Source organism: Triticum urartu, chromosome 2 (assembly GCF_003073215.2).
Source record: "Triticum urartu cultivar G1812 chromosome 2, Tu2.1, whole genome shotgun sequence".
NCBI classification, from domain to species: Eukaryota; Viridiplantae; Streptophyta; class Magnoliopsida; order Poales; family Poaceae; genus Triticum; species Triticum urartu.
In genome coordinates, this window is record NC_053023.1 from 28,396,496 (window position 1) to 28,409,513 (window position 13,018).

At 39.7% G+C, this 13,018-nt stretch overlaps 2 protein-coding genes across 2 annotated transcripts; both read left to right on the top strand.

Annotated features, from left to right (window-relative positions):
* Nucleotides 1–297: 297 nt before the first annotated feature.
* On the top strand, nt 298–2,008 carry LOC125540808 (protein SRG1-like). Its single transcript, XM_048704363.1, has 2 exons — nt 298–655; nt 1,484–2,008. The coding sequence occupies exons 1-2, from the start codon at nt 365–367 to the stop codon at nt 1,724–1,726; spliced, it is 534 nt and encodes a 177-aa protein (XP_048560320.1). The 5' UTR covers nt 298–364; the 3' UTR covers nt 1,727–2,008.
* Nucleotides 2,009–6,104: 4,096 nt separating this feature from the next.
* Nucleotides 6,105–9,772, top strand: LOC125540809 (2-oxoglutarate-dependent dioxygenase 11-like). The gene is made up of 4 exons (XM_048704364.1): nt 6,105–6,471; nt 6,949–7,196; nt 8,125–8,446; nt 9,386–9,772. Exons 1-4 carry the CDS (start codon nt 6,187–6,189, stop codon nt 9,629–9,631), a joined length of 1,101 nt encoding a protein of 366 aa, XP_048560321.1. The 5' UTR covers nt 6,105–6,186; the 3' UTR covers nt 9,632–9,772.
* Nucleotides 9,773–13,018: the final 3,246 nt, after the last annotated feature.

Here is a 13,018-nt window from a genome sequence, read left to right on the forward strand (position 1 = left end):
TTTTATATTGAAAAACTCATAAATCTAAAAATCTTACAGAGGAACTAACAAATATTAAGTATTCTGGCAAAACAAATTTGATATTAAGTCTTTTAGGGTAATATTTTCGTCATAAATAGCGAGCAAGAGAGTCTTTGGTACATGGCAACGCATAACAAAAGGTCAGGCCGAGGTGTATACAAGCAAGAAATATTTGGGGATAGGGGGGGGGGTAGCTTTTAGTTTGTACTTGGAACTAACAAAGGCTAAGTCTGGTCATATAAAGCCCAAAGTATTTCAATATCTACCAACGGCATCAATAACATAGAAACATTATTCTTCTTTTGATCCCAGGAATTTTATTGAAAAGTACTCTTCGGAGGTGATGAAACTTGCTCATTCTCTTGGCGTCTTCGTTGCAAAAACACTAGATCTTAATCCTGAATTGGTTGAAGACAAACATGTGGCGCAATTTCTCAGGATGGGCTACTACCCTCCATGCACGCCAATGCCAGAAAAGGTTTTAGGCTTCAAACCGCATTCTGATATGTCATTCCTAACTATTCTACTGGAAGTTAATTCAGTTCAAGGCTTACAAATTAGAAGGCATGGTGCATGGATACCTGTGAAACCATGTCGCAACGCACTATTGGTGAATGTGGGTGACCTTCTTGAGGTATGCTTCTTGAGACATGTTAAGTTAGTCATACAACATCTGAAACTATAAAATAGGGAAATCATATTTTTAAAATCCTTATATGTGCCTCGTGAAGAGAAAACCTCAACTCCATCAGTTTTTCGACTGACAAACTTTAACACGCCCAAGCACATTGACCAAATGAAAGCGGTTATATTTGGCTTGCCATCGGGTATTAAGTTTTTCAACTACCCGAGTTAGTAAAAGTACTTCTCAATTCATTTATCACATGTTACATTATTAATTGTAGCACACTGTATGCCACTCCAGAAAAATAGCCACGATTTTGGGTTAGAGTTGTTTCTAAATAATTTTGAAGTTAGAGAGCAAAAAAGTAAAATGTCCACCCAACCAAACAAGTGATGCATCGACCCACCTTTGTAGCCCTCACCCAGTATCGACCCAGCGTTGCTCATAAAGCTCATTATTGGCCATAGAAAAGACCCATTCTAGTTTCTCTTTATTCAAGCTACTTGAATACTATTGTTCCTTTTCTCTTATTGTCATTCAGATCATTTTACAATACATGAAAAATAGTTCGCTAATGTTCAATAATTTCCATACTACTTCTTTCTATTTATTAATTCCAAGAAATCTTGATCAAATAAGACAAAGGTACCTTTTTTCTAGAGATTAGGGGTGCATTCTAGGCATAGCAATATTTGAATGTTGTATAGGGAAGTTTTTCCTATACATTGTCGTGTGTAGTTCTCAAACTACTTTCAACTTTATATGAGGAACTGTTTTTCGAGGATATAGATGAGCAACTTGATATTTGTCTAATTTAGTTTACTTATTTGTTTATAGATTATGACAAATGGGAAGTACAAGAGCATTGAGCACAGGGTTACCATAAATGCCCACAAGGAGCGACTAACCGTGTCTGCATTTCACCTCCCAAATTATGATGGAATAGTTTCACCAATTTTGGAAACTAGAGAAGAGAAGTTGTTATACAAGACAGTGAAAGTAGAAGAGTATGCAAGACTTTTTTTCACAAACAAACTTGAAGGAAAGAGAGCCCTAGATCATGCGAAGTTATCCCAATAAGGATTGTCTACTCTAATTTATCATTCTAGACATACGTTCATACAGAAGACAATGAAAGTAGAAGAGTATTCAAGACTTTATTTCTCAAGCAAACTAGAAGGAAATAGAGCTCTGTACTATGCAAAATTATCTGAAATATAAGGATTTTCTACCGTACTTTGTCGTTCTAGACAAGCACTCTTAAAATGCTATTTGGTGCTTAATGGATATATGTTTCTCACTGGGACTAATCACAGAGATGTTTGTCACTTCATTTGAATTTCTTCATTTATTTTCGGATATACATATGCTCAACTTCTGTTACAATTGTGACAATACTTGAAAGACGAAAATAGGTTCACTCCAAATTAACCTCTGTTCCAAACCATCCCAGCAAGAAGGTTGGCGCCAAGGAGAAGATGATAATAAGTAACAAATTGGGAAGCAACGGCCCCACTAGCCACCCAACCAACTGTTGGTGCTTATTGTGGTTAACCGGAGCTACAACCATCTCATTTTATGGTTACGCTCTGATCTTGTAGAGTAGAGTACTTGACCTGTGCCAGAGTATTGCTGCTGCCTGTAGTATAAAAGACGTTAGTCATTCTTGGTTCTTGGGATGGGCTCAGCAGGCGTTCTTGGTTCCAAGCGGCATTGTTTAGCGTCGCTACGTCCAAACGCATGGAGCAGAGAACCTTCCGGGCAAGCCGATCAAGGAATCATCATTCGGATCTTTCTTGTGAGACCGCAGTTTAACTAATAATTCTGTGCTGTTTGATCGAATCCAACAGAAAAAGATTAGCAAGTTGCAACCTCCACTAACAGATATATAAGAGCTAGCGTATGGAGTCAGAAATGGCCATACCGCGTAAGAAAGAACAAGACGAAGATTAGTATATTGCGAGTCTTGAGTCAGCATTTTATAAAATTGCGTGAAGATATAATCTCAGAAGTCAGCTGATGGTAAGCATCGAGAGGAAGCTGGAATGCACCCAGTTACACCACCCCCAACGGTGTAAATTATGCTTTGCTTGTTGTATAGACTTCGTCCAACGGATCTGACAATTTCAGATGCATGTGTATCTTTATATATCTATTTTTTTGCAGGTATCTTTATATATCTATGTGTCTTCACGCTTTCATAAAATTCATAATTTGTGAGGTACTTGCTTTGTATATTTAGAATCACTGGTAGGACCTTGATTCCTCAAGACTTAACTATGGAGCCACTATCCTGAATAGTATTTCCATTTGCAAACTTTCCCCTCTAGGCTTCACAGGCTGGATTCGCCTATCCTGTACCTGCCGCTCCAATGGCCGGTGGAGAGGAGGGGAACCCGGTGACTTCGCTCCAGTAAGTAGTTTAGGTTAGGATTTTTAGTCCTCGCAGGTGTGGCTCTCGGATGAATGGTGGGGTTTTTTCTTCGAGTTTGTCTTCCGGGTTTCGATCTCCATTAGGTTTGTTCGTTTGGACATAGTCGACGGAGCTTCGATGTAGATTACTGCCATATCTTTGGAGCGGCGAGGTTGGAGTTTCTTGTCATGTGGTCAGATTTGGCGTCAGGTGCTTAGAGTTCAACGACACCAACTGCGGCTCCAGGATGCTGGTCCTTAGGGGTACATGCATGAAGACTTCCTGTCTGTCGTTGGCAAGGTTAACCTGGCTCCGGTAGGGGAGCGGCGACAGCGACAGCGACGCATCGGCGGTTCATTCTGAAAGCAATAGTGGTCCTTTGGTGGTCCCGAAATCTCAATATAAATTTTTGATCCTTTTCAAAAATAAAATGTTGAATGCCTGAACAAATAAGCAGCAAAAGCAGAGCACGGCATACTCTTTACCCTTAAGGGCAAATTGGCTGCATCTGTCAGGACCGAGCTGTTCTGACCCATTCTCCTATCCAACGCGGTACCTCGTCAGTTCACAGAGCGGTCTGAACATCCATTTACATGCAAATCAAAAGAAAACAGGGGAGGGGCATTTTGCGGTAGTCCAGACAACCGTCAGATAGGACTCTGACACCCCCAACCCACTCAAATCCCCCTTCCAGATCCACTTCACTTCCACTCCGCCCCTACTTCCCCTTATTTTGCATCTGCATCCTCCTCGTCTGACACCGTTGTTGTACCTCTCGGGCCGCCAACTAGGCATCGTAGGACGTCGCAACCCGAACCAACAATGCCGCCGTCCACCTGGGATCTCACCGCCAGTGTCGACGATGTCCATGGTGGACACCACGCCTGGTAGGCATTCGGTCAAATGTCATTGAGTTTATATTTGAACTTCATGTCTTTTTCTAGATTAAACACAATGGCGGAATACTCAGTGAAGGAGGATGATTTGTTGTGCGATGCATGGTTGGCCGTATATGCGTACTTTGTAGGCATGAACTCAAGGGGCTCTGTCTTTTGGCAGTGCGTGCATGGTTCGTTTCATGCGCAAAATCACTTTGCGCCCTACGACATGCACATTATCCATGAATGCAATGTAACATCGTTAGGGCATCTATGGTACACTATTTAAAACTTCGTCATGAAGCTTTGCAACGCGGTTAAATGTGTGCAGGCAATATGGCCATTGCGTGGGTCCATGGAGATCGTAAGTTTTCTTGTTATTGCTCTAATGTTGGTTAATCATTCATTCACTCAATGTTGCTCTGCATGTTGTATGGCTTGCATGCTCTACCGTGATGTACTACAGGATCGGGGGCAGGTCATTCACACACATATGTGGAACGACATGTGCCGGCTTTGATTATCCTAGTATCGTCGAATTTGAAATCATAAACTTGTTGAACATTTGGTTATCTCGTTCAATTTAAACTATTGTTGTACCAGAGATGTTTGCATACTATTTATGGATGAATTATGCTATTCTCTATAATTACTTTGATGTTGTGGGCTTAGTTTAGTTAAGCGGATGAAATATCGTTCGGTTTATGTAAATTATATCCAAACTTTGCTTAATTCTGTCGTGTTTGATGTAATTCATCCGGTTTGTTGAAATCCGATTTGAAATGATTGCAAGCGGTTGAATGGCCGGCTCTCACATCACTACTCACGGATAGGTCCCCAACAATTCGCAGATGGATATGATGTTTGATATGGACGTCCGCATTGAAGATGGTATATCAGTTCAAAATAATCCTGAGTGATGTTGCAAAGGCATGTTTGAATCACGCCTATACCTGGCCATGGGCCGGGCTGGGCTTGGGTCGGGCCTAAAAAAGCCCATGGCAGAAAACTGAGGCCCGGGCCCTCCCAGGCACTACCATCGGGCCTACTTTTCAAGCCCAAGCCCGGCCCATCTAGTAAAAAGCCCTGAAAAGCCCCTAGGGCTTAGGGGCATGGGCCGGGCCTCTTCCTTAAAATGCCAATATGCCAAGCCCAAGCACGTCGAGGCCCTGTTGGTGGGCTCAAAACTCAGGCCCAAGCCCGGCCCATGGGCAAGACCATCGGGCCAAGGCCCTGGATTTTAGGGCCGGCCCTGGGTGGGCTGACAGGGCCGAGCCGGAGATGGCCAGGACTAATCACACCACCGCAGATCTGCAAGTGGCCAATGCATTAAATTCGGCCATTAGCTAACGGGCATATTTTTTAGCATCGACGCTTCCCGGACGAGCCGGTCAAGGAATCATTCGCATTTTCTAAGGGCATGCACAATAGTGCTATCTTAAGAGTGCCACGTAGGATCATTGATGAGGTGGAGGAGAGAGAGCTCATAAGAAAAGGTTTGTCTTCTCTTATTTAAGAGAAGACAAGAGATGATCTCTTAGCACAATATGTCTCACCACGTTTGTAGGAATTGCTAGTTATTGAAGATAAGGCTAAGAGATGACCCATTATAGACTTTCTTTTTTGTCATCTCTAAATTACATGCAAAACTTAAGATAAGACTATCTTATCAACCATTGTACATGCCCTAAGTCGGGAAGATATAATCGTGATCGACTTTCATGGTACTTTCTCTGTTTTATATTAATTGTAGTACTAAATCAGCGACAACCAATACCAAACGGAGGGAGTACGCTCTACTCTGACCATCCGTTCACATCATGATGTGTGCGCATGTAATCATCACATGCCCACCTTCTGTCCGCCCCAGCATCGTTAGGCTGGTCGTAATGGGAGTATCATAACTAGTATCATGCATGCCAACCAGACTACTTTGCTGAGGTGGCATTGAATTAAATGTGGAAAGGGAGGATTGAGTATCATATCATGATACCGTATCATAATAAATGTTATGCTATTATGTATCATGCATGACAATAAATAAGATCATCTAAGATACTAGTATATGATACTATGCATTACGGAGGTAATATCATACCTTAATATCATGTACCCATTACGGGCAGCCTTAGCAGGAGTTGACATTACATTTCAGTTAACAATCTGCTACGGAGTATATAATAGCCAGATCGATGGCTGTAGCCTGACTAGCGAGACCCGTCGTGGAGAACTAGGTAGCTACACCAATAATGGAGGCGGAGGCAGCGAGTGGTAGCGCCGGCGAGAGCAGTTGGTCGAAGGTGGGAACATCGCTTCCCGTCACGAGCGTGCAGGCTCTGGTGGCGTCCGCCGGCGAGCTGACGGTCGACAAGATCGGACGGTATATCCAGCCGGACATCGACGCGCACGCCGTTCTCCCCGAGCTGTCCGACGAGGTTCCGGTGATCGACCTCAGCAAGCTCTTGAGCGCCGAGTCAGCTGAAGCTGAGGCCGCCAAGCTCAGATTTGCCTGTGCGGAGTGGGGCTTCTTTCAGGTACTTGAGGCCAATATTAATCAACCAGTACAATTTATATTTCTTCATTCATAATGTTATCGTATCTCCGTGGCGCAACCTGGAGACATTTTGGGTCTGGGTCTGGGTCTAGGTCTGGTTCTTTACCTTCGATCACATCTTTCAATTTTATTACTACTTTCTTCCCTTGAATGCTTTTCCTGGTATTTTTTCATAATTTGTCATATTTTTGTGCAACTCGGTCATCACATGCATGGGGGAAATAATCGCAACTACATTTGTCATATTGCTCCGATTGTTGTTAGGGACCAGATTAGTCACTTTCAAAAGTATAAGGTCAAAGATATCTAGTATATTGGAGTTCAAAGACAAAATCCGGAATTAGTTGAGAGAAAAACCATACTTTTCTCTAAATATTAATTTGTAGATTCATTCATTCCATCCCTTGAAAATGTGTTTGATAAAACATTATTGTTTGCCCAACTATTGAGCTTTCAGGTTGTAAATCATGGAATACCGGATGAAGTCATAACGGGTATAAAGCAGGACATTCAAAATTTCTTTCAACTCCCCCTTGAAGTTAAGAATGAATATGCTCAACGCCTAGGGGATCTTCAAGGGTATGGCCAAGTGTTTGTTGTCTCTGATGATCAAAAGCTAGAATGGGGTGATAGGTTTGCCCTCTTCATTCAACCACCCCAAGCTCGTGATATGAGTTACTGGCCAAGTCAACCTCATACTTTCAGGTCAGACTTTGTATGCTTGTGATATCTAAATGTATAAGAAAGGAGAAGGAAAATGTCTGCCTTCTATTCTAAGCACCAGATTAAGAAAATATATTAATTTGGCAAAGACGCTCAAGTTGATTCGAGATTGGATACTTAAAACTTAGAAGATTGACTCGGTTGCATGTGATCTTTTGGTAAACGGATTGACCATGTCAAGTTTTGAACTAAGAACTTAATTAGTTTCACCGCATAGTGTGCCATCTTTGTGAGTGTGGTCTTTGAAGCATCATTTTGATATTTATTCATCTTCTTATGCATATGAACCATATGTTGTGTGTTTATTACATTATTACATTAAAAAATGTATTACCCTTTTAATATACACTCATAGGCCAAAGAGAAGAGTACCAAACATTTATGTTGGCCTTATCACTTCATTCCTTTCCAATGTTACGCATCTCTCAAAGTAAACTACTGTGATTTAGCTTTTACGTTTATGCATGGGTATAGATATGACACCAGCCTCACCAAACGAAATTAACCTCACAACAACCTAGAAAATATTGCTGCCTTTATTGTTGATGTTCTACCTATCCCTAGACAATTTGGTTGAATATTGTTCGTTATGAAACTTAGAAGTTGCAAATTTTACTAAAATCGGCCATAGGAACTAATGAATATTAAGTTTTCTATGAAAACAAATTGATATAAGTCTTCTGGGTAAATTTTCAGCATCAATATCTAGCAACCGAGTTTTTATGGTTCATGGTAATGACCAAACAAAGGGCCGAGTAGGGGACTATACAAGCAATGAATTTTTTATTGGGCTTGTTATTTGCACTTGGTACAAAAACAAGCTAGGTCTGGTCATATAAAATCCAACGCATTTCAATATCTACCAAAGCCCATCATTAATAGAGAAACATTATTATTTTTATGATCCCAGGAATTGTATTGAACAGTACTCTTCAGAGGTGATGAAATTCACACATTCTCTTGCCATCTTGATTGCAAAAACACTAGAAGTTGATCCGAAATTGGTGGCAGACAAACTTGCGTCTCAATTTCTCAGGATGAACTACTACCCTCCATGCACGTCAACCCCAGAAAAGGTTCTAGGCTTGTCACCACATTCCGATGGATCTTTTCTAACTATTCTGCTAGAAGTTAATTCAGTTCAAGGCTTACAAATTAGAAGGCATGGTGCATGGATTCCCGTGAAACCACATTGTGATGCACTATTGGTGAATGTGGGCGACCTTCTTGAGGTATGATTCTAAAGACATGTTAAGCTAGTTGTATAGCATCTGAAACTAAATGGTATAAAAAATAGTAAAAACTTTGCAATCCTTATTTGTGTTTGGGTGGGAGAAATCCTCAACTTCACAACTCACTATCTCCTTTATGAAACTCTAACACACACATGTGCTTACACGCTCACACACCCATCCTTCCGCCACCAAATGAAAGTGCGTATGTCCGACATGTCATCTTGTGCTAAATAGCTCTGCTACTTGGGTTTGTAAAAGCACTTCTCAATTGATGCATCACATATTAAATCGTTAATTTTACCAGGTCGTATGCTGGTCTAGAAAAAATAAGCAGGATTTTTGCTTAGGGTTGTTTCTAAATGTTTTGGTAGTTTGAGGGCAGAAAAAGTGCATAGTCCACCTAAGCAAAAAAGCGAGTCATCGAGCCACCTTTGTAGCCCTCACACAACATGTAGGAAACTTAGTTGAGGATGCTCATTCTTACTTGAGGAAAAGACTCATTGTTTTCTCTTTGTACAAGGTACTAGGTTACTATTGTTCCTATTAATTCTCTGGTTCTCAATAGGATTATCTTGTAATAAATGAAAATTAGCTTCTTAATATTCAATTTTCAATAGGATTATGTTGCAATAAACAAAAATTAGCTTGTTAATGTTCAACATTTTTCCCGCTATCTTCTTCTATTTTTTCTGTAAATTCTTTATCAAACAAGAAAACAAAATTAAGGCCTTACAAGCGATGTCATCTTTTTCGGGGGATGGACGGTACACTCTAGACAAAGCAATAGTTGAATGGTGTATATATTACTTTTCCCTAGACAATGTCATCTGTAGTCTCAAACTACTTCCAATTTTATATGACAAAGAAACTACTATTTTCAAGGGTATAGACGAGGAACTTGATATTTGTTGAATCCAATCTATTTATTACTTATAGATTATGACAAATGGGAAGTACAAGAGCATTGAGCACAGGGTCACCATCAATGCCCACAAGGAGCGACTATCCATATCAGCATTTCAAATCCCAAACTATGATGGAATTATTTCACCAATTTTGGAAACTGCAGAAGAGAAGATATTATACAAAACAATGAAAGTAGGAGAGTATTTAAGACTTTATTTCTCAAACAAACTAGAAGGAAAGAGCGCCCTGGACTATGCGAAGTTATCCGAAATATAAGGATGTTCTACTGAACTTTGTCGTCTAGATAAACACTCGTAAATTAATATGTGATGCTTCATTGTAATGGATATATATTTCTCAGCGGGACCAATCGGCGAGACGTTTGTCACTTTATATGAACCTTTGCATTTATTTTCAGATATACATGTGATGAAATTCTACATCGGGTACACTTGTAATACTTGAAAGACGAATATAGGCTTATTTCAAATATCTGTTCCAAACCATCCCATCAAGAAAGGTGGTGCCAAGGGGAAGATGAGAATTATGTTTTGAGAATACAACTGCCCCACTAGCCACCAACCAATTATCGGTGCTTATTTTGTTTGACTGGTATTACATCCATCTTGTTATGTTGATGTTGTGATCTTGTAGACTTGACCTGTGTGGTGCATTTTTGTTGCGTGTAGTATCAAACACCATAAACAACTGACTTGCAGATGGCCTCAGCTTAATTTTGTTTTTGCTTAATGTAATGCCCTGTTTTAGCTAATACTTAGAGATGCATGTTGTATATTGGGTCTCGGATGGACTATTAGTTATAGATGCTGTTGGATAACGGTTTATATATACAAGGGCCTAAGAGCATCTCCAACAGGCGTGTGGTTGCGCGGCACGCTAAATTTGTTTTTCAGCGTCGAAAATAGCATTTTATCACCCGCAGGAGGGCGTTTGCTTTACCAGGCGCTGGAAAATATAGCATTCCGTGCCCAAGGCGTGTATCGCTGGAGCGGATCTCCGCGTAATACATGCTGGAGGGGCGGAAGCGGATGCCGCGGAAGCCTGAGCTGCTCCAGGGGCGCGGCGGCATGGCAGGGCGCCAGAAGAGGCGGGGGAGAGGGCGCAGCGGCGGTAGGGCGTTAGACGAGCCGGGGGAGAAGGTGCGGCGTCGGCGGGCACCGAAAGAGGCAAGGAAGAAGGCGCGGGGAGGGAAAGGGTGGTGGTTGGAGGGCGCTCGCATGTGGCTTTTAACCAGCGCGCTGGACGATGCGCGCCAAAACTACCGCGCGCGATGCCACTTTTTCTTGTGCGCGCACCTGCTGGAGCACGCCAAACGGCCTCTCGGGCGCCGAATAGCCGTTTTTTTCCAGCGCACGGCTTATCTAGCGCGTCTGTTGAAGATGCTCATGCCTATACGCAATTATATCATATATGAATATATCATAAACACTGCAATTAGATCATACGCAACCGTAGTTTTTTCACCACACTATGTTTTTTGGAGAGATGACTAATTTAGTTATGGATCAGGACCTTTATTCCTCAAATCATAACCTTTGTTCTTTTCCTATTCTTTTTTCTTTGTTTTTCCACTGGTTTTCTTTATTTCTTTCTCGTTTTTACTAGTTTTCTTCTTAAAAAATTTCTTAATTTTCCTTATGTTTTCTCTGCTTTTCTGTTTTGTTTCTTTGTCGGTCTTCATTGGTTTTTTTCCTAACACAAGTCTACTTTTCCAGTACACAATCTACAATTTTTTATACACGTGAAACTTTTTTTATACAGGATTTACATTTTTATTTTAATACATGTTTTGAGCACTCTTTTGAATACATGGTCAAGATTTTTTTTGAAGTACACAAGTCCATATTTTTCATATACATCATTAACAATTTTTCAAATAGATGATCTAAAAAATCAAATATACCTTTTTATGGCAATTTCCTTTTCCATACACGTTCTACATTTTTTTTGTATACATGTAAACATTTCTAAACATATTTTTTTTTAAATAAATGGTTAATAGGTTTTCAAACATATTTTTTTGATGTCAACTGTTTCCATACACATTGTACATTTTTCTTACACATGTGGAACAACTTTTATATACACGGTTAACATTTTCAAATGCATGATTAACACTTTTCTAAATATATATACTTTCGATGTCAACTTGTTTCAATACATCTTGTACATTTTTACACCAGAAGCATTTTATTAAGATTTAATATTTTTGTAATACATGATTAACATTTTTTCATATGTATGTTTGGATGTCTACTTTTTTTCCCTAGATGTTGTACCTTTCTCATATACATTGCAGTCATTTTTTAACACGTTTACCACTTTCAAATGAATGATTAATATTTTTTCAAACGCATGTTTTTGAACATTGTTGTTCAAATATTTGTTAAACATTTTTTTCCAAATACCTCTTGAAACATTTTTTAAATGCTATCAACAGTTTTTTAATGTTGCACCAACATTTTTTAACGATGCACAAACATTTTTTTCAAACTTGAGATTATTCTTCAATGTATGTTTTTAGTTTTTTTAATATATAAAGATAAGAAGAAAAATCGAGGAGTGAACTAAGTAAGCGAACAAACGAAAACCAAAATGAATGGACGGTGCCACTTGGCCAACCCATTACTACATCGCTTTATGTGAGCGAGGCTATGTCTCACTAGAAGCGAGATATCACTACAACATGACCCCCCGTATAGCAACGCATTTTTCCGTATCTAAAAGTCCATATATGCGTTGCTTGTGACTTTACCAACGGTTTGGGATGCGTAGCCTTATCCAGTGTTGCTAGCACATAATGCAATGCTTATATCGCCGTTGGTAAAAGGACCGTTGCAAGACTACAACAGATAAAATGGACTTCTACAACACTTATATATGTTGGTGCTCAATGTACTGGACTCAAAATTCCATTGCTTCTACGGAGAATTTCCAATGCTTCATGTGTTGGTACATATATAATGTGGATAATATTATTGTATCTATAAATAATTGCCAACAATTAAATTAATGCTCCACATAATGGTAGTAATAATTATGAGAAAAAAAGAATATGCTCAAGACAGGAAGAAATCATATATTAGATAAAACTGTTGGATTACAATAGTGTATATTACAGGAGGAACATCGTCCAAATGTGATGCATAATCTAACTATTTTCTTGACACCGAAACTTAAACCGAAAGCATCCATCAACATCCCTACAACTTTAAGAAGATAACTGAACCTAGGAACAACATCCAGGAGGAACATCATCCCTACTACTTAACTAAAACTGAAAGAATCCATCATCATCATCATCATCATCATCATCATCATGAACCAGAACATCAACATCCTCACTGCAATATACTTGCCATGCACCCATATACTCATCCATTTATCTTTTGAATCTACAAGCAAGAAAACAAAATGAATTGTTAACACACAATGCATTAACATGATGCAAGTAGTAATAGAGTCAAGGTATGAGTCACGTACAAAGGTTGAAGGCCATGCAATCTTCGTTTTTTCTGCATTACCGAGAGTATTGCAGTTTTTGTGACTCTATACCAAATTTTCAGTTTTCACAAGTGCCATATTGACATGAACTTCCCATAATTCATTTCTAATTTCAGCACCATGAAGTTTAAATTTAGG

What these genes read in the sequence shown, in the direction of transcription:
- LOC125540808 (XM_048704363.1), top strand. Translation starts at nt 365, where the DNA reads ATGAAACTTGCTCATTCTCTTGGCGTCTTCGTTGCAAAAACACTAGAT. An exon ending in ATGTGGGTGACCTTCTTGAG is followed by an intron (nt 656 to 1,483) that starts GTATGCTTCTTG and finishes ATTTGTTTATAG; the next exon opens with ATTATGACAAATGGGAAGTA.
- LOC125540809 (XM_048704364.1), top strand. Translation starts at nt 6,187, where the DNA reads ATGGAGGCGGAGGCAGCGAGTGGTAGCGCCGGCGAGAGCAGTTGGTCG. An exon ending in CGGAGTGGGGCTTCTTTCAG is followed by an intron (nt 6,472 to 6,948) that starts GTACTTGAGGCC and finishes TTGAGCTTTCAG; the next exon opens with GTTGTAAATCATGGAATACC. An exon ending in ATGTGGGCGACCTTCTTGAG is followed by an intron (nt 8,447 to 9,385) that starts GTATGATTCTAA and finishes TATTACTTATAG; the next exon opens with ATTATGACAAATGGGAAGTA.